Genomic DNA, 25,792 nt, shown 5'->3' on the forward strand with positions numbered 1-25,792 from the left:
GCCGGCAACAGGCAGGCACAGCCTCTGAGCTGTATAGCGGTCCTGCAGTATGGTTGGGGGAACTTTCTTTCTCCCTTGCTCACTGAGGCTCTGCGATCCTCTTTGGAGGTGGCAGACCTGTATCGTGCCTGGCTGCCATCCATTTGTTCTTCCTTTAGGATTGGCTGCTTGTCTCTTATAGAAATTAAAGGTGGCAGAGATAAATCGTGCCTGGCTGCCACTCCTCCACCCTTCCCAAATGTTCAGTGGCACCTTGAAGACTAATTGCATTTATTTCAGCGTGATCTTTCATCAGTCAAGTTCACTTCTTCAGACATGTGTACAGAACACACAGTGGCCACGCTTATAGAAAAATATAAACCAGACAATCCCTCCTTTGCAGTGTTTACAATTCAAATTTATCTACATGAAAATGTTTCATAAGATAACTGGACTCCCAAATTGCGTGCCCTATGCAGCCCTTTGTCTGGAGTTAGGTCAAAACTCCTTGGAATCAGCCGCTTGGCTGAGGACTTTTAGATTCTGGCTGCGAATTCATTTTCTCTCAGACTGTAATTCCCTGGTCCACCGTCTGCTCTCTGACACCCATTCCAACCCCTGGTTTTCCATAATTGAAGAAAAAATGGCCTCTATTGGACTGCCAGTGGATTCACTTTGCCCTTTGTCCTATTCAGAAGCTTATAGGAAATTAAAAGGTCAACTATTGGATAGAGAGTTCTCTACTCTAATCACTGCAGCCAAGAAAACGTGCTCCCCCCTGTATTTTTCTCTCCCATTTGAACGGGGCCACTTGGCACACTACCTGTATTGCTCGCCAGGTTTAATGTTATGCCTTCTGCCTTGTTACATGGCAGATTTAATAAGCAAGAAAAGGCTAAAAGATTGTGCCCATGTAATGATGGCTCAGTTGAATCTCTGGCCCACCAATTACTACACTGTCTCAGATTCAAGGAAATCAGATCCAAGTATGTGAATCTTACTCCTTTACATTTACCCGATCTCCCCAATTTAATTAGATTACACTACTTGTTGGACAATCCTGATCCTTCTCTCTGTATGATAGTGGCAGACTTTCTCCTGGAAATTACTAAACGCCAGTAGATTTCCTTTGACCTAACATTTATTTCCTGTATTGTATATGATTTTTAATCAGTTTTTTATTATTGTTGTACTGTTGTCTATGCCAATAAAGGCTTGCTAAATATAAAAATTTATCTACATAGGCCCAGCCCTCCATGGAACGCTGCTTGCAGGATATCATACCCCTGATTATCCCCAGCATGCACAGAATCCAACGACCAAAGACACTCTTGGCTTTCCAGACGAATAAAAAACTCTGATATGACTATAGGGCAGTGGTGGCGAACCTTTGGCACTCCAGATGTTATGGACTACAATTCCCATCAGCCCCCTCCAGCATGGCTAATTGGCATTGCTGGAAGGGGCTGATAAGAAAACCAACAGCCCTGTATAGTGCTCCCTGCAACTATAAGAACAGTGGTGAGCGCTCCAGATGTTGGACTACGGTATCCAGCCCCCCCTCAGCATGGCTAATTGGCATTGCTGGAAGGGCTGATAATATGATCCAACATCAGGTATAAAAATTCCGCCACCAGCTCAGGGTACACAGACTGAAGAGACCCTGACTGGTGTTTATTCTGGAGGAAAGAAGGTACCAGGGGTGACACAACAGGTATGTTTAAATATTTGAAAGGATGTCATGTTGAAGATGGAGCAAGCTTGTTTTCTACTATTCCAGAGATTGGACAAGGCGTAATGGGTTCAAGGTACAGAAAAAGAGATTTCAGCTAAACGTTAGGAAAAACGTCCTGACCGTCAAGGCTGCTCAACAGTGAAATACAATGCCCTGGAGTGTGGTCAAGTCTCCTTCTTTGGAGGTTTTTAAACACAGGCCGGATTGCCACCTGTAAAGAGTGCTTTGATGGTGTATTCTTGCATAGCAGGGGGTTGGACTCGATGGCCCTTCTGGTCTCTATGATTCTATGATCCCTGTAGGCCCATTCTTACCTGATGCTTCTGCAGCTCCTGAACGTATCTGGCTAGTTCCTCTTCCGTCAGCTTCTCTTCCGGATGCTGCCCCTGGGAAGGCACCTGCTGGGTCTTACCTACAAAAAGCAAGCAGAGTTTTCAAGTCGCAGGTGGCAGGATAAGGATCATTAGGGTGTTTCAGGGCAAGGGGTACGGCAGGGGTCTGCAACCTGCGGCTCTCCAGATGTTCATGGACTACAATTCCCATCAACCCCTGCCAGCATGGCCAATCCTCCATGGTGGCCAATCCTCCTCCTACGAATTGGCCATGGTGGCAGGGGCTGATGGGAATTGTAGTCCATGAACATCTGGAGAGCCGCAGGTTGCAGACCCCTGGGCTAGGGCATTGTCACCGGAAGCTCCATCAAGTTTAACAACTGAAGAATCTGTGGTTAGGAAAAGAACACTTGCAGCCTGCTGAACATGAACAAAATATTTATGTATTTAATACATTTTGATGCCACCTTCCCACCTGACTGGGCTCCCCAAAGCGTCAAACATTAAAACCTTTGAACAAGCGAAAGAACGTTTCAATGTATGCAGCAATTCAATAAAAACACATAAACAACACCAGAATCAGGAAGGAGGGCCAGTGATTGCTACCGGGGGAACGCCAAACAAAACAAAACGAATTCTTCCCCTGCTGGTGAAAGACACTCAGAGAGGGAGACCGACAAATCTCCCTGGGGAGGGAGTTACAAAGCCCCAAGTCTCTGCCACTTCTTTGCCACTCAGCCCTTTTGATCCCATCTTGAGACTGTTCCCACAATCTTCCAGAGCTTAGATTTAACTCAGGGCGCTAGCATTTTGTCAGATCTTGTTTTTGGCTTGGCACACTAACACACACACACACACACACTGCTGGGTACAATCACTTAAAGCTTCCCCGAGAAGCCAAACCGCTTGGATGCCTGCCGTCTGCTTTCATCAACAGCCAGCGAGAAATCAGAGTAGTCAGCCTTGGAGGGGGGAGAGTATTGTAGCTAGTGACAAACTTGAAGAAAGGAAAGGAAATTCAGCAATGCTACGCCTGGCAGATCGTGAGTGAGATTCAAAGATGGCCAGCCGAAACGGGTCTGAGATGAAAATTCATGCTGAAGTGTGAACAGGCTGGGATTCTTGACCTCGGAAAAGGATCAATAAGAGGGGACATAATGAAAGGGACTGTATCTACTCCCACAATAATAGCTGCTACTTGGAAGGCAGAGAAGGAGGTGGTTTTTTTGTGGAAGGCCCACAGAACAGAAGGAGAAGGTATTCAGTGATTTTGAATAGGGGCAAACCCTCTGTCGATCAAAGGAAACCCTTCTCTGCAGACGGCGTAATTAGATTATTGAGGCCACTGTTGGGGCCACGCCAAGATTTAAGTAGGGTTGCCACGTCCTCACTGGCCATTGGCAGGGGAATAGCAGGGTAGGGCTGCCAACTGCAGGCTGGGAAATGCTTGGAGATTTGGAGTGGAGTCTGAGGAGAAGACCTCATTGGCAAGGGTGTCAGTAGGGTGGGCAAGGCAGGGTTTGTGCCCTGGGTGCTGCTTGAAGAGGGGTGCCAGGCCACCCAGAAGACCCCCCCTCAAACTGCCCCCTGCCCAATTCCATGTGGAGATCGGGGGCTGGGGGTGCGCTTCAAAGTTGGGCTCATTAGATCTAGCTTTAAACTGTAGTCTTGGGAGGTGCAGCCTGCAATTTAAAGATAAAGCAGGTGAGGCCAGCCTTGAAGTGGGCCCCACCCCCCAACTTCACATGGAGTAAGGGGGTTGGGGGGGCCCACAGTTCAACGCTTGCCCTGGTCAGCATTTTCATCGGAAAGTTCAACGAGGGCATCCACACCCCTGTCTGCTGGCCGCACAGTACGTATTTCACGCACTACACAACGTAAAAGCACATGTCAATGTCACTTCAACTCACTTGACAGTTAATAGCAACATACCCTGTTTCCCCGAATATAAGACATCCCCGGAAAATAAGACATAGTAGAGGTTTTGCTGAAGTGCGAAATGTAAGGCATCCCCCAAAAGTAAGACGTAGCAAAGTTTTTTGTTATTGGAAAAAGCATGCCCAGCATGCCCGGCCAGAGACAATGAACAAAAAAAAAATAAGACATCCCTGAAAATAAAGACATAGAACCATAGCACATCTTTGGGAGCAAAAATTAATATAAGAAGTGCGAAATGTAAGGCATCCCCAAGTCTTTGAAATGTAAGGCACATCCCAAAAGTTTTTTGACGGAGCAAAGCATGCTTGACAGACAGAACAGCATGCCCGTGAACAGAACACAAAAAAATAAGACATCCCCTGAAAATAAGACATAGCACATCTTTGGGAGCAAAAATTAATATAAGACACTGTCTTATATTCGGGGAAACACGGTAGCAACTATATTTATATGCCATTGGTTATTAGAGATTGAATCTGAGATTCATTAGGAACACTTAGTAGTAGTAGTAGTTATTCAAGTTTATGAATTGCCAGGGATCGCACCTAGTTGATTGAGATGCATTCCTAAGTCAAAATAGTTGCCACAAAATATATTGGGTGATTGTATCTAGTTGATTGAGATGCATTCCTACCTCAGTGTAATTGCTACAAGATATAGATAACCAGCCTGCTATATGTTGCCACTGCTGTAATGGGACATTCTTCCCTTGATCTCTTCTTTATGGCTTTACACGCTTTGAAGATAACTAGCTTACCTCGACACCTTCTGCTCCCATGGGAAACAGGATGTTTCCGTTGCTCTGTGGGGGCAGGAGGCCAGGTTGATTATATATTTCTCTGCCATCAACCTTGGGGTGCCTTGGCTACAAAGTAACTTTTTCTCACATTCTTTGGGAAGACGGGAGGGGGGACTATTTCTGAATAAATGGGGTAGCAAAAGCCAGGATCGTCAGAGCGGGCTTTAACAAGCTGGATGCTTCATTGCCTTCCAATAAATGCTGCTGATCAACAATACGGAGCCCGTTTATTGATTCAAGGTCTGAGACCTAACACGAATTTATCAACCTTTTACATTTTTATTCCTGGGAGTAGTTTGGGTAGGAGCCCTAGGGCACTGCTTTGCCCAGATGGCCTATAATGCTGTTAAGACGGTCTGCATTGTACTTCTTGCCCATGCTAGCAACCATGGGATCAACAAAAGAGATCCTTCTACAACAAAACCGTCTTTCTCAGCTGTACGTACCCTCGCATGTCATGGCTGTGCATACCCACTTCCCACAAGCGCAGACGCAACGGTTACACTCCACCTGAGCCTCCGACCCATCTTCGTAGGTCTCGTCTTCAAGGGCGCACTCTGAAATGGCAGAGGAGAGAATTTGGTCTGAACGTCTGTGGAATGGTTTAGATTTGGAGTGCCCCACGTTGGTCTTCCGATCAGACCCGCTACCTGCATTCTTGCCTGACCCGCTACATTTGACGGTTTTTGCTCAAAAATAAGGGCAACCGCTGGTGTCCGCTGTGCTGGTGATGGCTGGAAACTACCCTGTTTGCGAGGTGGCGCAGAAGCAAGCGTTTGCAGCTTCAGTTTTGTAGCAGAGGTGTGGGATGAAACTTGAGCCAGTGATCACCAGGAACAGGAGTGGGTGGGGGATGTCATGGCCACTCCTGCTGCAGTTAACAGCTCATCCAAGGAAGAGTTAATAGAGCTTCACAGAGAGACACCAGCTGAAGAAATAGACCCGGAACCAGCACAGGCGTCTGGCTCAGAGCTAGTTAACAAGACTAAGGAATATACCAGTAGCTCTGGGTCTCCAGATGTGAGCCTGCGTTGCAGACAAACGTTGAGATTGGCCTTAAAGGAACAGTGCCGCTCAGCAAGGTTGCAGGCTAGGCATTACCCAGAGTCTTTGCAGGAGCAGTCCCAGGCAAGTAGCTCTGAGGAGTAAAAGGTCTTTGGCAGGAACTGCAGTTGTGGTTGCAAAGTGTGTTCTTCCTGACCTGTGCCTGCATGCCACTGTTGGTTCCAGACCTTGACTGACTATGGACCGGCTTCTTGACCTTGACTTTTGGCCAGAGGCAGAGCTGGGCCATACTGCACCCGGTACGCACTCTGTGCCCCGCCCCCAACTTACCTTAGTTCAACCTGAAAGCGCAGGCTGGAAAAAGCAGCCTGTTCACTTGAGGCTGCAAAAGGCCTGGTGGGAACTACACTTCCCAGGAGACCTTGGGGCTTGCAAGGTCTCCTGGGAAGTGTAGTTCCCAACAGGTTGTTTTCAGCCTCAAGTGAACAGGCCACTTTTTCCAGACTGCACTTTCAGGCTGAACTAAGGTAAGTGCCCCCCCCCCTTGCAGGGCAGCGATTTTTCGCCTCCCCAGGCGTACGTCCGGTGCAATGCGCACCCCCACCCCCTCTGCTTTTGGCTTCTCCTTGTTGCTGTGTACCTTCCTGGCTTCTGACTCCTGGTTTGATGAACATTGCTCTGGACTCTCCCATGGACTTGGTATCTCTTGAATTATTCCCTGCTAAACTATTGTCAGCACAGACTCAGCTCTGAGCCTCCTCAGTGCTGTGTGTTGCTATGGCAGCACACCAGCCCCGTCCAGCCAGGCTTTCAAACTCATGTCTTAGACTGCTTTGCTCTTTCATAGCCCTCCCCCCCATCCCTCATACAGGCCAGCCGCTCCTACTTTTCTCTGGAGGGTTGAAGGATGGATTGAGGCATTTGAGGAATTCGTTGAAGCTGAGCTTCCAGTCAGCATTTTCATCGGAAAGTTCAATGAGGGCATCAACACACAGTCCCCTGGAAGAAAGAAAGAAAGAAAGAAAGAAAGAAAGAAAGAAAGAAAGAAAGAAAGAAAGAAAGAAGAAAGAAAGAAAGAAAGAAAGAAAGAAAGAAGAAAAAAGAAGAAGAAATAATAAAGAAGAAAGAAGAAGAAAGACGAACGAAGAAGAAAGAAGAGAAAGAAAGAAGAAAGAAAGGAAAGAGAAGAAAGAAGAAAGAAGAAGAAGAAGAAGAGAAGAGAAAGGAAAGAAAGAGAAGAAGAAAGAGAAGAAGAAGAAAGAGAAAGAAGGAAAGAGAAGAAGGAAAGAAGAAGAGAAGAAGAAAGAGAAGAGAGAGGTCAATTGGCTCCGGAAATCTTCCACCCTGAGGCAGATTCAGGAAAAGCAGGAACAGTTCACATTTTTACAAGCCATTGGAGTCAACTCAGTTTAACTGGGTTTTCTGGAGCACTTATGCAGAAGGCCCTCAGGCTATTGGGAGTAGCCATCCTTCTGACCTTCTGTGGCCTAAATAAGGGGTCCCCAACCATTTTGAGCCAGTCAGCGCTGTGGAAATTCTGACCCAGTGGGGTGGGCATAGTCAGAAAATCGCTTCCACAAAATGGTAGCTGCAGGAGGCAGAGTCAGACACAAAATGGCTGCCCTGGCTTACCTTCAGTCACCCAGTGAAGATGCTCATGTTGTCTTGGCGGCCACCAATCAAATCTCCAATGGCCCATCAGAAGCCTTGCTGGGGAAAAGACCCACCCACTTTCTAAGGACATTCGGTGGGCACCGGAAAAGGTGTACATGGGCACCACATTGGGATCCCTGGAGTAAATTAATAGAACCCTTTCCTTATTGATTTGGAAAGTCCCACAACCACTGGCCACTCTCAGTCGCTTCTGAAGAGAAACGCAAACTCCAGGAGTTGGCAAGGTTAATGAATGATGACTTACAAACCAGATGGCAAGAACTTTGGATATATTTGCTTGAATGAGCAAAGTGCCAGTTCACGGCGAGGACAGCCCTGTGAGAACCAGAGCAGAAAAGCCTAGTGGAAATTATTTTTGCTCATGGTCCTGTTTTTAAGAGGAGGAGACATCTAAAGCAGAACAGAGCAATTCAGTGCCAGGGCAATTTAAATTGCTTTTTTACTCAGCTACAGAAGAAGAAGAAGAGTTTGGATTTATATCCCCCCCTTTCTCTCCTGCTGGAGACTCAAAGGGGCTTACAATCTCCTTGCCCTTCCCCCCTCACAACAAACACCCTGTGAGGTGGGTGGGGCTGAGAGAGCTCCAAGAAGCTGTGACTAGCCCAAGGTCACCCAGCTGGGGTGTGTGGGAGTGTACAGGCTAATCTGAATTCCCCAGATAAGCCTCCACAGCTCAGGCGGCAGAGCTGGGAATCAAACCCGGTTCCTCCAGATTAACGAGCTCTTAACCTCCTACGCCACTGCTGCTCCAGAAGGCGAAATTATTTTTAAAGAACAGGTAGCAGAAGCGACAGTCACACGCAGGCATATCGCTGCGACTCTTTCTCAGGTGTCGCTTCTCTGGTAATTGACAGAGAAGTTTCTTTCCTTTTTAAGCCACCGACGATATTCGTTGATGAGACGGTTTCCCCGCTGGCGTCATTGGGTTTTGCATTTCTTTTTCATTAAAAAGGTGGAAGCTGCAACGGAAAGTCCCCTCCTGCCCTTTTTCTTCTCCCTCTTCAAACGGCTTTTCCATCGGCTGGTTTTTCTTTTCCCAAGCAGGCCAGCAAAATGCGGGGTAGACGGACACTCAATCGGAACGGAAAGGGTTCGAGCAGCCCACCCACCGTTTTTCTGCTTTCAATTACAGCCCCTGCTTACGTTTTTTTTAAAAAAACTCTTCCCTGCTAGCACAACATAACAGAATTCTACATGTCGGCTGAACTTTATTCTCCCGTTTCCTCTGGCCTCGGCCTACCTGAGCAGTCTGTTGGTCTCTGGGTCCATGTAGGTGGTGAGGTTGACAGCAGTCTCGTTTTGCTCCACAAACTTTAGGAACTCGCTGGGGTCCAAGCGAGAGTCCCCGTCGTCGACGTTCTGGAAAGCGGGAGGCAAAAAGAGGCTTTACTTACTCTTCCTTTCTGCAAATGTTTCACTGAAGCACCCAAGAACCATATCTTCCCTTCTCCTCGACAGTTCCTCACACTTCAAAGACTGTATCTAAACCAGTGACGGCGAACCTTTTAGAGACCGAGTGCCCAAATTGCAACCCAAAACCCACTTATTTATCGCAAAGTGCCAACACGGCAATTTAACCTGAATACTGAGGTTTTAGTTTAGAAAAAACAGTTGGCTCCGAGGCGTGGTTACTCGGGAGTAAGCTTGGTGGTAGTCGGTGGCTTTGCTTTGATGCAACCGTGCATCTCTTCCAACGGGTGAATCACGACCCTAGGATGGTTTACTCAGAAGCAAGCCCCATTGCCAGCAACCGAGCTTACTCCCAGGTAAAGGATCACGCTTTAGTTCTTCGCATGAAAATCAGTGGGGTTTAACAGCGCTTAACAGGGTTGCCTACACTGCTTCCCCAAAACTTGGTCTTAGGTTAAATGCTAATAATTGAGCCCAGAGGCCCAGGCCAGCCTAGATGTGGGGGGGAGGGCACTCTGCGCGTGCCCACAGAGACGGCTCTGAGTGCCACCTCTGGCACCCGTGCCATAGGTTCGCCACCACTGATCTAAACCCTTCCCCTTTGTGTGGTGTGGTGGTTAAGAGTGGTAGACTCTAATCTGGAGAATCAGGTTTGATTCCCCATCCCTCCATGTGAATGGTGGACTCTTATCTGGTGGAGCAGATTTGTTTCCCCTCTCCTGCACATGAAACTCGCTGGGTGACTTTGGGCCAGTCACAGTTCTATCCGAACTCTCTCAGCCCCACCTACCTCACAAGGTGTCTTGTTCCCACCCCCGGTGTGTTGCCAGCTGCAGCAGCGCATGGAGGGAGCATTGGAGGAAAGTCAGCTGCATTTTAAAATGCACCTAACTTTCCTCCGCCCCTCTGAGCGGCACCGGGCCTTAGCCCCCAGTGTATTGCCCGCCATGGCACTGCTCAGAGAGATGAAGGAACGTTAGGAGCATTTAAAATGCAGCTAGATTTCCTCCGTCCCTCTGGGCAGTTCCACAGTTGGCAACAATGGTGGGAGTGGCGTGTGTGGGTGTGGTGGGGGGCAGGGAGAGTTTGGCCAGGGGTTGGGCATGAGGGGGGGAAGAGAGGAAACCAGTGGGCAAAATGTGCCCCTTCTGGATCGCGTGCCCCCTCTTTCTCCCCTTAGATACGCCATTGAGTGCAATCCCCGGAATCCTTATCCGGGAATGAGCTCCATCAAGAGGGTTTGAGGAGGATTCTGAGCACACCGGTTTGGGATTGTTCACTTACGGCACAACTCTATGCAGGGTTACTCCGGTCTACACCCAGTGAAATGAATGGGATTGGACTTGAGTGACTCTCGTTAGGAACTGATCCTTTAATCACCTTAGTGTCAAAGCTGTAGGTGTGGCTATGAGCTAACTGCTCCAAGACCTTATTGGACGCTGGCATTCGATTTCGTCCTTTTGAGAAGGAGTGACTGGATGGGACTGGGTCATACGCAGGGCCGGGATGACGGCCTTCCTGGGGAGCCAGCCCCCTCCCTCTACCCATCCCGAATGGTATAGTCCAAAGGGCTTCCGTTCTTTCCCACCGATCTCTTGGGCACATCTAATTCTTCTGTTGTACTGCAAGGACACTAACATGTCTTGCCCATGTGACTGAATTCTGGCTGACGTTTAGTGAGCCTATCATTTCTTGCCTCCTTTTAAGTTGACCCTATTTTTCAATTCCTTACAGTTTCTCAGTTTCCTTCCTCTTTTCCACCAGACCCTTTGCCTGCATGGTTCTGTTTGTGGGGGCATCATGGTTCTGTTTGTGAGAGTATCAGAATTGTATTATAAGGAGCAGCAGTGGCGTAGGAGGTTAAGAGCTCCTGTATCTAATCTGGAGGAACCGGGTTTGATTCCCAGCTCTGCCGCCTGAGCTGTGGAGGCTTATCTGGGGAATTCAGGTTAGTCTGTGCACTCCCACACACGCCAGCTGGGTGACCTTGGGTGAGTCACAGCTTCTCGGAGCTCTCTCAGCCCCACCTACCTCACAGGGTGTTTATTGTGAGGGGGGAAGGGCAAGGAGATTGTAAGCCCCTGCAGGAGAGAAAGGGAGGATATAAATCCAAACTCCTCCTCCTCCTCCTCCTCCTCCTCCTCCTATATCCACGAGCCAGAGTAGTCAAAGAGGGGGCAGTGACATTACAAAGCTTTACAAAGCTTGCCACGCCCCCCCCCCCCCCCGAGCTGCCCAGGTGGTCCCTTGATGATTTCCCAAGTGAATGCCAACATGGCTGAACCTTGCTGAAGATAAAATGCTTATTCTAAAAGTTAAGTAAGCAGATCACCCTCTTTGTTAGGGTTGTCAATTCTGGATTGGGACATTCCTGGAAATTTGAAGGGGGAGTCTTGGCAGGGTGGGATTTGGGAAGGGGAGGGAACTCATGGTTATAATGCCACAGAACGTACCCTTCAAAGCAGCCATTTTCTCCAGGGAACTGATCTCTGTCATTTGGAGATAAGATGTAATTCTGGGAGACCTCCAGGCTCCACTTGGAAGCTGGCAACACTACTCACTGTAAATGCATGCAGGCAGGTGGGGGCGGGGAGGCTGAAATCAAAGGTGTCAGAAGTGGACGATTCAGAAGCTGAACACATCAATCATTCCAGCTGGTCCATCTTAACATCAGCATCTTAGAACAATGAACATCCACTTGCTTCCTGTAGCAGGCAACTGTCTTCTTTTTCCTCTGCTGTCATCCCTACCTTGAAATACCTGTCCAGGATTTCTGTATAATTGCTGCCTTTAGAAAACCAGCCGTCAGGAACAATCTCTGCTTCAAGCCACTGGATGAGGTGACGCCGGAGCTCGTCCCGGTCAGCCTGGTAGCAGACCACTGTCGAGTGAGGAGCAAAATGGGGAAGTCAGGCCGGGAAAGGTGGAGAACTACAAACCAGAGGCACAGCTAGGGAAAATGGAGCCCGGGGAAAAATCTGAGGGTGCCCCCTCCCCCCCGTATGGGCGGCAGCCCTCCCCCCATCACGACCAAACAAAGTTTTTTTGCGCCAGGTCATCTCAAAGTCACCATCACATTAAAGAACATGCCCCAACTCACAAATTGGGAAAAATTTCGGATCCAGATGATTTTTAACAGATCCTCATGAATTCATATGATTTTTTGCATTAGGTGTCTGAGATGAAACCACCATGAAAACTTCTGAGAGACGTAATGTCTTAGTCTACAGAGCAGCACCTAATACAATCACGCATCCCACTCTGTGGCCTTGCCACCAGAGGATTTCGCAAAACCTGCTTGAAAACACGGATCTTCATGATTTTTGCAGTTAAGTCATCCCAAAATCACCAGCACATCACAACTCCAGCCATTAGCCACATGTCTGAACACAACCATCACACATCCCACACCCTGTGGTGCTGCAGTGGTGGAAAAATTTGTTTGAAAAATACGGATCCTCATGATTTTTGCACTAAGTCCCCCCCAAATCAGCATCAAATCATAGCCCAAGCCCCCTGGCCACATGTCTGAACACAACGATCACATATCCCATGCTCCCTGGCACCGCAACGGCGCCCAAACTTGCTTGGAAAACACGGATCCTCATGGATCCTTATGATTTTTGTGCTAAGTCCCCCCCCCCAAAAAAATCAGCAACAAATCATAGCCCCAGGCCACATGCCTGAACACAACAATCACGCATCCCACGCTCCAACCAACTTGGAAAACATGGATACTTGTGGATCCAGTAACGTACTGGATCCCTTCCAGTCTGGCTTCCGCACTGGTCATGGGACCGAGACGGTGCTGGTCACTGTTGTGGATGACCTCCGACTACACTTGGACAGAGGCGGTTCGGCGCTGTTAATTGTTGGTAGATCTCCACTAACGGCGTTCAATATGGTGAACCACTGACCACAATTTGGTCCACCGCCTACGTCATGGTATGTCGAGGGGTTCGAAGATTCAGCATTAAATTGGCTGATCTCGTTCCACCTCCGAGATCCAGGGAGACCAGCAAGGTGGCTTGCTCAGAGAGGTGCAAGATCTCCAAAGGCTTTAAGCCCCATTAATGTGTGGCGTGCCGCAAGGGGCGATACTTTCTCTCCACGATGCTTTTTAATATCTACATGCACCCCTGGCGAGTCTAGTTCAGGGAGTTTTGGGCTGCAGAATGTCATCAGCAATATGCTGATGACCCTTAGCTCCTATGTTCACAATGGAGGCAGCCGACCTCGGCCCCTGATTGCTCTCTAGCGTTGTCTTGATGTCTTCTGTGGCTGAATTTGGATTGAGTCTAGAAGTCGGAAACTAGAAGTTCAGGAATCCCACTAGAAGGCGGAGGTCCAACAATGTGGCTGGGCTGGGAGGGAGTGTCCGATGGCCTTTGGCCTGCCCTACCCTTCTTGGCGAGACGTTAAAATGCTATACTTTGTCCGCCAAGAGCCCTGAAATGACTCTGGATCCATCTTTATCATTTGAGGGTGGTCCCAAGGTCACCCAGACAACCCAGGCAGCTTTTTACCATCTGCGGCCAGGCACGGCAACTGGCCCCGTATCTCTCCCACGTTCCTGATCTAGGCCACTTGTGATCTATGCCACGGTCACCTCTAGATTAGACTACTGCTTAACTTCTGGCTCTCATGGCGGAGCTTATACCTTTGGCCATGATCCGGAAACTGAAACTTCGTACAGAATCACGGCAGCCAGACTCCTTTCCGGAGCAACAGTAAGGGACCGGATTACTCCGGTCCTATACCAACTGCACTGGCTGCCGATCGAGTACCAGGTCATGTTTAAAAGTTTTGGTTTTGACTAGCACTTTAAAGCCATTCGCAGCCTAGGCCCTGCATATCTAAGGGACCGTCTCTCCCTATATCGCCCTTCTAGGCCCCTCCGTTCATCAGAGGCGGACCTACTGGTGATCCAACTGGCCCCAGAAGCTGATCCGGCTGGCCTCTACAAGGGGCCAGGGCACTACGGCTCCTGGCCCTACCTTGGTGGAACAGGCTTCCAGGTGAGATCAGGGGAGCCCTGCTTGAGTTTACAAAGTTTCCGCGGGGCCTGTAAAAGCTGGACCTGTTCCATGATGAAGTTCAGACTCCAACCGGGCTGGATATCAACTGCAATAAAAAGCAAACATCTGGCCTCAGGATGGGTTCATGTAGAAGGGAATAGAATAGCTGAAGCCATCTCTAATATAATATTTTATGTATTTTAATTATCTTATATATATGATGTTTTAACTTTTTATTTTGTTGGAAACCGCCCTGAGCCTTCGGGGAGGGCGGTATACAAATACAATAAATAAATAAATAAATAAATAAAAAATTTTGCACTACCAAATCACCACCTCAATGCCAGTTGACCTAGGGGTGGGGGGAGGGAGGTGAGGGTTGGGTAGGGATTGGAGAAAGTGGCAAGGGATAGCTTGGGGTGGCTGGGGGGGAAGGGTAGCAAGGGGTGGCATGGGGTGATAAGGCCTCTGTTGAGTTCTCGTGGGCCCGGCTGGCCTTTTGGGGTGGGGTGGGGGGAAGGCTCTGCTTGGCCCCCTCAGGGCCAGGCTATGCCCCCACCTCCCTGCACCGCACATACCTTAGCTGGCAAGACAGCAGTCTCAGGCAGACTGGCGGGGCCCGGCCTGGCGGGGGTCGAGGCTGCTCCTTCAGGTGAGGGGGGAGGTGTCTGGGGTGATTTTCCGCCCCCCACGTGACCCAACGGTGGCCTGCCCAGGGCGTTTGTCCCCACCCATCCCCGTTATAGCTACGCCACTGATACAAACAGTTGAAAGAGAAGGGGGAAAAGACGAATGGAGTTTCTTCCCATTCATCTGGAGTGGAAATGAGAACCACCCCCATTCTTCAGACTGGAGCAACCCCTGATGTTCTGCCTTTCTCAGGAATAACAACACAGCAAGTACTAGGTTGGCAACCCAGGCAAATTGAAGATTGCTGTGTCCAGGAGGTGAGCAAGTAGCTTAAAGGAGGCAAAAGCTATATTTCTGATCTCCCTTGACACTGCTCGGTCACCCATCTTAAGACTCTTCCTCGATTATCCAATGAGCCTTCAGTTTGAGACAGCAACGGCTGCTGCTCACAGTGCAAAGCTAATGGAGCACAGCAGGTAAGGTACCGTAAGGTCCTAAGTAAGTTGTCGGTCCCGGCATGATGAAAATACTACATATGTAAATACTGAAAGGTTTATAGAGGTCCTAAGTAAGTTGTCGGTCCCGGCATGATGAAAATACTACATATGTAAATACTGAAAGGTTTATAGAGGTCCTAAGTAAGTTGTCGGTCCCGGCATGATGAAAATACTACATATGTAAATACTGAAAGGTTTATAGAGGTCCTAAGTAAGTTGTCGGTCCCGGCATGAAAATGGTATCTATTTAATTCCAGATTAGCTCCAGAGACCTGGCCTTACCTGGCCTTACCTGGATAGCCCAGGTAAGCCTGATCTTGTCAGATCTCAGAAGCTAAGGAGGGTCAGCCCTGACTGGTGTTTGGATGGGAAACCTCCAGGGAATACCGGGGGGCATGACGTGACAGCAGACAATGGCAAATCACCTCCGATCACCTCTTGTCTCAAAAATCCTATGGTGCTGCAGATGTTCATGGACTACGATTCCAATCAGCCCCTGCCAATTGGCCAGGCTGGCAGGGGCTGATGGGAATTGTAGTCCATTAACATCTGGAGCGCCATAGGTTGGCCATCCCTATCCTATGGTGTCCCCACAAGTCAGCTGTGATTTGACCGGGGGAGAAGTTCCCTCACTGTTTGCAGCACGGCTGTGTGCTCCGCAGTTGTCAGGACCAAGCCTGTCTGTGCCCAGATGTCTTGCTGTGTAAGAATTACAAATGTTTTCCTGCAACTGCTTTCCTGTTTCCCTCTTCCCCTCCTTGCAACTCCCTGGCGCCAGCTCCCCTGCAAGAAGGTCGCGAGCGGTTCCCAGGTTCTTTGAAGCTCTGTTGAAGTGCAAAATGTTGTGGCCAGAAGAATTGTGAAGGCACATTTGAAGGTGTGGGACAGTAGATGGGTGATATTATTGTGTGTTACGAAGGATATAATCTCTGGATCTAGCTGGAGAGCTTAGATTCAGCTTTCTAATATTACTCTACGCATTGTGTGCTGAAATATGAAATTACGCTTCTAGGCACTTTCCCTCCCCGGTCTCTATTTATTTCACGCGTTCGAGAGGTGCTGACAGTAATTAGGGTCTTCCCGCATTTCTTTATTCACATGCAAGGAGGTGTCCTGCTGCTCCCCCCAAAACTAGCTGCCACTTTGCCTGCCCCCTGCTTCTGCTGGGTCAGAGAGAGTCCGTTTGCCGCCCTCACTTTTAAAAAAAGCTTAATTTACGCCATAATCCCATATCCTCCTACAATGGGCGATTGAAGATATCATTTTTTTTTCCAGAAATGTCCGTGAGGGAATGGGCAGAACTGGTGAGCAGCGTTAAGTGGGAAGGCAGGGAAAGGGGTCGAAGAAAAAGCGCCGGAGAAGCAAAACGCATACTTTTGTTCACCGCGCTTTCCCTGCACAGACGGGGGCCCCTGGAAATCACACTTTGCCTGCTTTCACAAAGCACAGGGTTTCTCTGATCTTGGGCGTGACGAGGTTCTAGAGAGAGTAGCAAGCGTCGTAACTAAAAATCAACCCGATTGGGGAATATACCTCCGAATGCAAAGACCACAAGTGCCCGTATAAGGTGGCTTATGGCCATGGGTTAAGTGCCAGTTCCAGATTTTGAGGGGCCCTTCCGTGCACAAGGAGCAGCAGTGGCGTAGGAGGTTAAGAGCTCGTGTATCTAATCTGGAGGAACCGGGTTTGATTTCCCGCTCTGCCGCCTGAGCTGTGGAGGCTTATCTGGGGAATTTCAGATTAGCCTGTACACTCCCACACACGCCAGCTGGGTGACTATTTGGGCTAGTCACAGCTCTCACGAAGACTCTCTCAGCCCCACCTACCTCACAGGGGTGTTTTGTTGTGAGGGGAAGGGCAAGGAGATTGTAAGCTCGCTTTGAGGTCTCCTGCGGGAGAGAAAGGGGGGATATAAATCCAAACTCCTCCTCCTCCTCCTCCTCTGTATACACTTTTCATTCACCTACCTGCATGAGAAGTGGCCGGAGCGAGGGGAAACTTTAGCCCTCAGAACTGCTACACGCCCTGTTGCCCCTGCTGCCCACCCCCACATGCATGTGCCCACCCCCGCCGCCATAGGCATCCTGACGACACTGCCTGCATGTTTCCCCCACCTGACTGTGCCTCTTTCCCCCTCCTCACAATCCCTCTGACTGACTGTGCTCACAGCCACCTACACCACAGGTAAGACTGGCTGCAGGGGCTTGGGGCACTTACTGCAAATGGTGGGCGAGGGGTGAGAACATAATGGGTCGGCAAGCTGCCCACCTCACTGGAATACTGACGCCAACCCTGAACTAATCTGGACTATGGAAGTTCAATGTTTGCAGTGTATGGCAGCTTGCGTGGTTGGCAGCTATGATTATCACTTGTCTGTTTCTTGCTGAAGGAATTCGGCATGCTGACTAAGAGTTAGAGCGCATTTCCCCTATCAGTGAACTCAATTGCTTAGAGCTACCTTCATCTAGGACTGTTAGTTGAAACAATTACAGAATATCGTTAGATTGCTTGCTTTTGAATAGCAAAGAGCTGACCTTCTTATCTTGCTTCATAATCAGGAATGCATCTCGATACTGGCACCTATGTTTATCTACGCCTTGCCTATCTAGGTATTTGGTGACCAACCACGCAGTTATCTAGATATGATGACATGATTATAACAGATCAGGAGATTTAGAGAAGTATCAGATTGATATTTTTCTACAAGCAAATCAAATTTCTCTGGACGGAAGTTGAGAAGATCGAGGTAGAAGATTCTCATTGCTGTACGACTTGGACTTTTTGATGATCCCTAAAAGCAGAGAGACGCAAAGCTCAAAGCTCATTTGCTTTTAAAAACTATTTCTTGCTATAATATGATTAAACAGTGCTTGGAACCTTTATCATTTTAGCCTTTATCTTCACAGAAATTGTAGGGTTAGTTTTTTCAATGCCTACATTTTTCCCCCCTGTCTTGCTCAATAAAAAGAATCCTTCCGTTTTTCAAGAAAGGATAAAGGTTTCTACCGATGTTCTGCCTGGTTCCCTGGTTAATAGTTCAGAGGACTGAACTTTACCCGCCTTGCTCTTGTATATTATCAGAGTTAGTTGTAAATCTCCTTTAATAAGATAAATCCTGGAGAACTTGGCTGCCCAATCAGTTTTGCACAGGCAAAGCCTTAAAAATTGTTTCGTCAGCATCCTCTAACAGGATGCAAGAGGGAATCTTTCCTAAGCATAAGCATAAGCATTTTATTGTCATTGTGCACGCACAACGAAATTTACAGCAGCATTCCCCGATGCACACAATTTCAGACTCATACCCCATCCTCACTTTCCCCTTCCTCCACCCATCCCTACACAGCCCCAAACACATCAACACGAAGCCACGGAGTTCAGCATCGCCGCAGCTCTAGAGTAGAAGCTGTCTCTCAGCCTCTTTGTCCTAGTTTTGATAGACCTGGGATGCGTCTGCCGGATGGCTAACAGTCTGCCAAAAAAAAAGAGAGTGTGTGCTGGGATGAGACCAGGGTCTCTCAGAAATATTTTCCCAGGGCTTTCTTTAGGCTTCGGGAATTATAGAGTTCTTCCAAGGGGGGGAGAGGGCAGCCGATAATCCTCTGTGCAGTAGTGATCACCCTTTGGAAGCTTCTTCCTATCTGCCACATTGCCACTTATTGCAACTGGAGAACCACACACGAGATGCAGTAGGTTAAGACACTTTCTCCTTAACTTATAGCACAGCGGTAAAAGGACACCAGGAGTTTTCCATTCAGTTGTTGTTTCCTTAGAAGCCTCAAGATAAATTTACAGTCTTTGCTTTGGAGCCTTCTTGCTAACCACAGCCAAGGCAGTCTGTATGCATAAACCAAGTCCCTCCTAAATAACAGGATGCAAAAGGGAATCTCTTGTTACACTTGCTGAATGAAGGTGGACGGTCTGGTAGTTTAGAGCCAGGGACGTCAAACTTTCCAGATCCAAGCCCTATTTGAATCCCCGCAAGTGACAGCCCACGATCCACTAAGCTGCGATGGATCACTGATTTAGAGTACATCCAAATTCCCAGTCGAACAGGCTGGCCTTCACCAGGCACTGAAACCTCAGGAGGGTAGGTGAGTGCCGGACCTTTGGTGGGAGGGCATTCCACCAGAGGCGTACCTGCCAGAGGGAAATGTGGGGTCTCATGTCCCCGGGAGACACCCATTTGATCACGTGGGGGGCACAAAATCATACCCCTCCATGCGATCAAGCTGTGGTCAAGGGCCAGGAGCCTGCATGTCCCTCTGGCAGGTATGAGAAGGCTCCCTGTCGACCTTCAACAAGCCGGGCGCCCGGGCTGCTGGCAAGTCCCTTTCTGAGCGAGGCGAAGGTAAGGGGCCTCTGATGGAGGTGGGCGGGGCCGGCAGCAGCTGGCACTGAGCCAGGAGCCTGCCAAGGGGCAGCAGTGGCGTAGGAGGTTAAGAGCTCATGTATCTAATCTGGAAGAACCGGGTTTGATTCCCAGCTCTGCCGCCTGACCTGTGGAGGCTTATCTGGGGAATTCAGATTAGCCTGGGCACTCCCACACATGCCATCTGGGTGATCTTGGGCTAGTCACAGCTTTTCGGAGCTCTCTCAGCCCCATCTACCTAACGGGGTGTTTGTTGTGAGGGGGGAAGGGCAAGGAGATTGTAAGCCCCTTTGAGTCTCCTGCAGGAGAGAAAGGGGGGATATAAATCCAAACTCTTCTCTTCTTCTTCTTCATTTTGAATTGGGCCCGGTAGCACATCAGAAGCCAGTGCAGTGCAAATTGGCATCGTGTGATCCTGGCACAAAGAACTGGTCGGCAGACGAGCCGCTTCCGAACCGTCCTCAAAGGCAGCCTCATGTATAGCACATTGCAACAATCCATGTAATAAACCAGGCATAGTCCAAAAGACGGTCCATGCAACCCTTCTTCCAGACAAATCTCTCTCATTCAGGAGTAACCTGATATTCTTAGGGAATCAAATCATTTTCGTGACATCACATCAAATTTCATGTCAGCAAGTTGTTATTTCCAAACAAGGTTATAGTAATTTATTAGAATGGGGATCGACAATGAAATCTGCATAGCACGTTTCCACCGGGTTATCCTCGATCTCTTTGACCACTGTGAGAAATGGCTCAAGCATTACTTTGTAGAACGTCTGTAAATGTTAGTGACATCTGCAACATACGGATGACCAAAAGCCTAGTGAAATAAAGGTGGCGTTTATATTTGGGGAGGCAACAGGGGTTTCGAACCAGGGATTCCCCGAACAGAATCAAGACGCCCAACTTGCTTGGCCTCTTTGGTAGTTTGCCAAAGGAGGTAGCCGACTGGTTTCCTCTGCTGCACTCCAGCGCCACCACTGCTGTGGCCACAGGAAGGAACTGCAGCTACCTGCTTGGTAATCGATACCAAGAATCAATGCAGAGATGTATATTTATTAGAACCATAGCTAATTATGGCAGAGTTTGCATGTGATCAACTACAAGTAGAAGAGTGGACCTACCTGGGCTTGCAGCAGAGTTATCAGTCTTCTTCTCTATTAACAGAAAGAAATGAGAAAATCTTGGCAAAAGGCTCTTCCCATAAACACTTTGCCAGTTCAGCGAGGCGCCTCTTCAATGACCTCTGGACCAACATTTTTGAGTCTATGGGCACCTTTGGAATTCTGACACGTGAGGTGGGCACCACCGCAAAATGCCTCCTACACTAGATGGAGTCAATCACAAAAATGGCTGCTTCAGTAGGTGGAGTCAACCACAAAAATGGCTGCTTCAAGAGGTGGAGTCAACCACAAAAACGGCTGCCACAGCTTACCTTCAGCCAGATAGTGAATATCCTTGTGCTGTCACTGCCAAAATGCAATGTTTTTTTAAAAAGTATACATCCAATCATATTTCCAATGCCAATCAGAAGCTGTCCAGGCCCTGCGGGACCTTGGTGAATTCCACAGGGCCTGTAAGACGGAGCAATTCCACCGGGCTTTTGGAGGGGCCGGGTCCGGGGATTTCCCCATTGCCCCCCCGCATTGAAGCGACCGGAACTGAAGCTGCTTTTTTCTATCCTTGGTAGGGCCCCCGATTCCATCCCAATGGGCCCTGCAACTTCTCCTCCGCTTCTCCTTTGACGTCCTTTAGAGCCGAAAGCACCTGTGTGTGTGTGTAAGGTTTTACACAACGGCTTATTTTGTTTGTTTTAATTTGTATTTATTGTTTTAATTGCTGCTGAATTTTAATGAGTTAGATGTTATGTTATATTGATTTACTGTTCTGGAAACAGTCATGTTGTGAGCCGCCTCAAGCCCTCCGGGGATGAGGCGGCCTATAAATTTAATCAATAAATCAATAAATCAATAATAATAATAATAATAATAATAATAATAATAATAATAATAATAATAATAATAATAATAATAATAATAATAATAATAATAATAATAATAATAGCCCCACTTGGCCCCACCCACTACCTAAAACCACTTGACAGGCGCCAAGAAAGGCATTGATTGATGCTCACAGGCACCACGCTGCTCCAGACTGTCTTGAGAGATAGAGGCACGCCTCCACCATCTACACATCAACACATAAAGACGTCTGATAGTGAATCAGCCACTTAGTTCATTAAGCTCATTATTGTCTACCCCAGACTGACAGTGACTTTTCAAGGTCTCATGCTCTACCATGCAGCCACAGTACCTCCCCCAGCAACAGATGCTGCTGGTACCATCTGCTTCAACAGGTAGGGTTGTGCCTCTGTTGCCATGGCAATAAGATGCTCAGCTTCCTGCCTCATTTCGTTTCCTGAACGGGCCCTTTCCCAACCCGCCATATTGTTCCCCAGCAACTTTTGGTGCAAACAAGCACACTGTTGAATCACGTCCCTTTGTGAGATCAAACAGAAACTCCGCCGTTCATTTTCTCAAGATGTTCTTCCAAGGCGGCCCCACCTGACAGCTGGCTTACCTTTGCAGTGGCCATCATAGTCCACCTGGATCTTGGAGCCAGTGAGGCAGGCATCACGATGCAGTTCGCAGTGGTTCAGGTACGTCTTGCCGTTGCTGCCGCAGACAGGCCTCTTGTGGGGTTTGCATTTCTTAAAAAGAAAAAAGATGCGAGGAGGTCGGTCAAAGTATGAAAGGAATAAAGCGAAGCACCTTACATTGCCTGTTAGAATTAGCAGAGAGAAATACGAATCATGCAGACTTGATCAGCGTGGTGCAGCGGTTAAGAGTGGTGAACTCTAATCTGGGGGATCAGGTTTGATTCCCCACTCCTCCCCATGAGCTGTGGACTCTAATCTGGTGAATTGGATTTGTTTCTCTGCTCCTCCACATGAAGCCTGCTGGGTGACCTTGGGCCAGTCACAATTCTTCAGATCTCTCTCAGCCCCACCTGCCTCACAAGGTGTCAGTTGTAAGGAGAAGAAGGAAAGGGGTTTGTGAGCTGCTTTGAGATTCCTTATGATTGAGACAAGCAGGGTAAAAATCCAAAATGTTCTTCTACCTGGCTTGGGAGACGGGTATCTGGAGGACCATCTTCTCCCATATGTTCCTGCCCAGGAATTAAGATCACAAAGATAGGGCCTCCTGGCTATCCCACCAATCATAGACGGTCATTTGGTGGATGCACAAGGAAGGGACTTTTTGGTGGCAGCCCTCAATTGTGGAACTACCTCAGGGACACTCACCTGACCTCCTCACAGTTGCTCTAAGAGGCAGTTGAAGATGCCAGCCACAGATGCAGGCGAAATGTCAGGAGAAAATGTTGCTAGAACACGGCCATACAGCCCGGAAACCACACAGCACCCCAGTGATTTCGGCCGTGAAAGCCTTCGACAATACAAGGTGTCTCTTTGCTGATGGTGGAGACAGCAACCTCATTGGGGGGAAGGGGGGCTGTTCCCACATCTGGGTGTCATGTGACAGGGCTGTATCAACATGTGTACAGAGGTGGAAGAGCTAGTGGTAAACCTTGGGGGTGCCTCTGAAGTGGGGACAACCTGGAGAAAACTATAAAACGCATCTCCCAGACTGACAAAGCCATGCCGATTTCTAGATGGGAGTTTTTGGATACTACAAAATGCCACCCAGCCAACCACGCCTGGCCCATCTTTTACACGACATCCATCTGGCAGCCATCTCTGCACAAACAAAAACATTTTAGCCACCGCATATTATCCCCCAAAGTGACTTTTCAGTGGCAAGAATACGGCAAAGTGTGTGATCTTCGTCTGAAGCTGTTCTAGTTCAAAGGGCAGAACTTCAAAAAATACGGAAGAGACCCAAATAAAAGAAAACTTCTCATAACGGTGGGGCTCTGGGAGGGGAAAGAGGTTGGGTTGCGCATCAAGTGGATTTCACAGAATACTTCTTTGATGCATCCTCTTTCCTCCAAATGTCATCTCCAAACCCATCTTTGGGGGAAAGCAACTTTGTCCCGACCCTCACTGTAACTAATCCTACAAATGAACAACTGAACTGGAGGGCTTCCCATCTACCCACACCTCTATCTTTCTCCTGGTACCTCTACTGTTTCAGGTTTGCTGCAGGAAGCTCGTGGAGCAGGGATCTGTCTACTGTAGGGGTACATGGAATTGTAGTCCGTGAACATCTGGAGCACCATAGGTTGACCATCCCTGGCTAACCATAGCCACATCTGGAGCCCCACAGGTTGGCCATCTGTAGTCCATGAACATCTGGAGCACCATAGGTTGGCCATCCCTGGCTAACCATAGCCACATCTGGAGCACCATAGGTTGGCCATCTGTAGTCCATGAACATCTGGAGCACCATAGGTTGGCCATCCCTGGCTAACCATAGCCACATCTGGAGCACCATAGGTTGGCCATCTGTAGTCCATGAACATCTGGAGCACCATAGGTTGGCCATCCCTGGTCTACTGTTACTCTGTCAAGCACCATGCCCATTAATGGTGCCAGAGAAGTTCTGATGAGATGATCACACAGAAGAGAAAATTGAGGAGCTGGATAATAAAAGCCAAGGATCACACCCTAATATTAGAGGCATATAAGAGAAAGAGGTGGAAGATAATTTAACCACTGTATTTGGAAAACTTGTCTAACGACATTGGAGGCTCTGACTAAGTAGAAGAAGAGAAGAAGAAGAGTTTTTGGATTTATATCCCCCCTTTCTCTCCTGCAGGAGACTCAAAGGGGCTGACAATCTCCTTGCCCTTCCCCCCTCACAACAAACACTCTGGGAGGTAGATGGGGCTGAGAGAGCTCCGAGAAGCTGTGACTAGCCCAAGGTCACCCAGCTGGCATGTGTGGGAGTGTCCAGGCTGATCTGAATTCCCCAGATAAGCCTCCACAGCTCAGGCGGCAGAGCTGGGAATCAAACCCAGTTCCTCCAGATTAGATACATGAGCTCTTAACCACCTAGATAGCATTAGGCTTGCAGCAAACTCACAAATGTCTACGAAAAAGCAGGCAGCTCACGACGCTATGGCCACTTTTGAAACGGTCTCTGTTAAAGAAACAGCGAGAGACCTCTCAAGAGTTAAATGGAGAACTAGTGCAGGCATTTCCAGATATACCCCCTTAATTCTCTCCCCAAAGAAACCTTACATTCAATAAATTAACAAAATGATACTAGTAATGTTAAAAAAACACCCAATATTTTGTCTGCGTCTGTGATAGAAGCAAATTTATAATATTGAACAAAGACTGCAGAAAGTGGGGTGCTATGTGGTTTCCGGGCTGTATGGCCGTGTTCTAGCAGCATTCTCTCCTGACGTTTCGCCTGCATCTGTGGCTGGCATCTTCAGAGGATCTGAATCCACACAGCACCCCAGTGATTCTGGCCGTGAAAGCCTTCGACAGTAGACTGCAGAAAGGCCTGAAGAAAGCAGAGGAAACATGCAGGATACTCTCTGTTGGACCAGTTGAATCTCTAGAGTCTGGGAGTGCCCCATTTGTTCCACATCGAGCTTTGACTCCACAGTCCCAGGAATCGGACGCCAAAATCTCGGTCCAAGTCTTACCTCAATGCACAAGCAGGTGGGGTCGCCTTTCTCCGTCACAGCGCACTCCCGGCCAGCCCCGCAGAAGACGTTGGCACAGATTTTGGATTTGCTTTTAGGCTCCTCCTGCACAAAAAGGAAACGCACAGTTGACACAGCAGTTTCCTTTGTGAAAAGCAGCATCTTCACACAGAGTAGCACACTACAAATGCTCTAACAAACTAACCTTAATGGTATGTGCCCAGTTGTGGCATCAAAACACCATGAACGTTACAAAACTCTAAACTGAAGCGTGTTTACTGTGGTATTTTCCGCATGATCAGCCCCTGTTTGTTCCTGCCATGTCTCCTTTCTTGTGCCCGGCTATCCACTGCAGACTAACACGCTCCCCCTCTGAAACTATTTTAAATGTTTTTTTTTGGTAATGGAGGTTTTTTACCCCCGTTTTCTGTTCTATTTTAAAGCTAATATATTATTTGATTCCCTTACTTTGCTACACCTACAGAAGAAGAAGAAGAAGAAGAGGAGGAGGAGGAGGAGGAGGAGGAGGAGTTTGGATGTATATCCCCCCTTTCTCTCCTGTAGGAGGCTCAAAGGGGCTTACAATCTCCTTGCCCTTCCCCCCTCACAACAAACACCCTATGAGGTAGGTGGGGCTGAGAGACCTCCGAGAAGCTGTGACTAGCCCAAGGTCACCCAGCTGGCGTGTGTGGGAGTGTACAGGCTAATCTGAATTCCCCAGATAAGCCTCTACAGCTCAGGCAGCAGAGTGGAGAATCAAACCTGGTTCCTCCAGATTAGATACA

The 25,792-nt window shown here is 48.4% G+C and overlaps 1 protein-coding gene across 1 annotated transcript in view; it reads right to left on the reverse strand.

The window, feature by feature from the left end:
- The window catches only part of FSTL1 (follistatin like 1), a 51,411-nt gene that overhangs the window by 2,484 nt on the left and 23,135 nt on the right, over positions 1 to 25,792 (reverse strand). Inside the window, exons 3-10 of the mRNA XM_048503717.1 lie at positions 25,008 to 25,112; positions 21,969 to 22,098; positions 20,513 to 20,545; positions 11,623 to 11,753; positions 8,703 to 8,821; positions 6,675 to 6,787; positions 5,230 to 5,340; positions 2,029 to 2,126 (exon numbers count right to left, since the gene is read on the reverse strand). Of these exons, the coding sequence (XP_048359674.1) occupies positions 2,029 to 2,126; positions 5,230 to 5,340; positions 6,675 to 6,787; positions 8,703 to 8,821; positions 11,623 to 11,753; positions 20,513 to 20,545; positions 21,969 to 22,098; positions 25,008 to 25,112 (840 nt within the window). The remainder of the gene's footprint in view (positions 1 to 2,028; positions 2,127 to 5,229; positions 5,341 to 6,674; positions 6,788 to 8,702; positions 8,822 to 11,622; positions 11,754 to 20,512; positions 20,546 to 21,968; positions 22,099 to 25,007; positions 25,113 to 25,792) is intronic.

This window comes from Sphaerodactylus townsendi, linkage group LG07 (genome assembly GCF_021028975.2).
Source record: "Sphaerodactylus townsendi isolate TG3544 linkage group LG07, MPM_Stown_v2.3, whole genome shotgun sequence".
Taxonomy (NCBI): domain Eukaryota; kingdom Metazoa; phylum Chordata; class Lepidosauria; order Squamata; family Sphaerodactylidae; genus Sphaerodactylus; species Sphaerodactylus townsendi.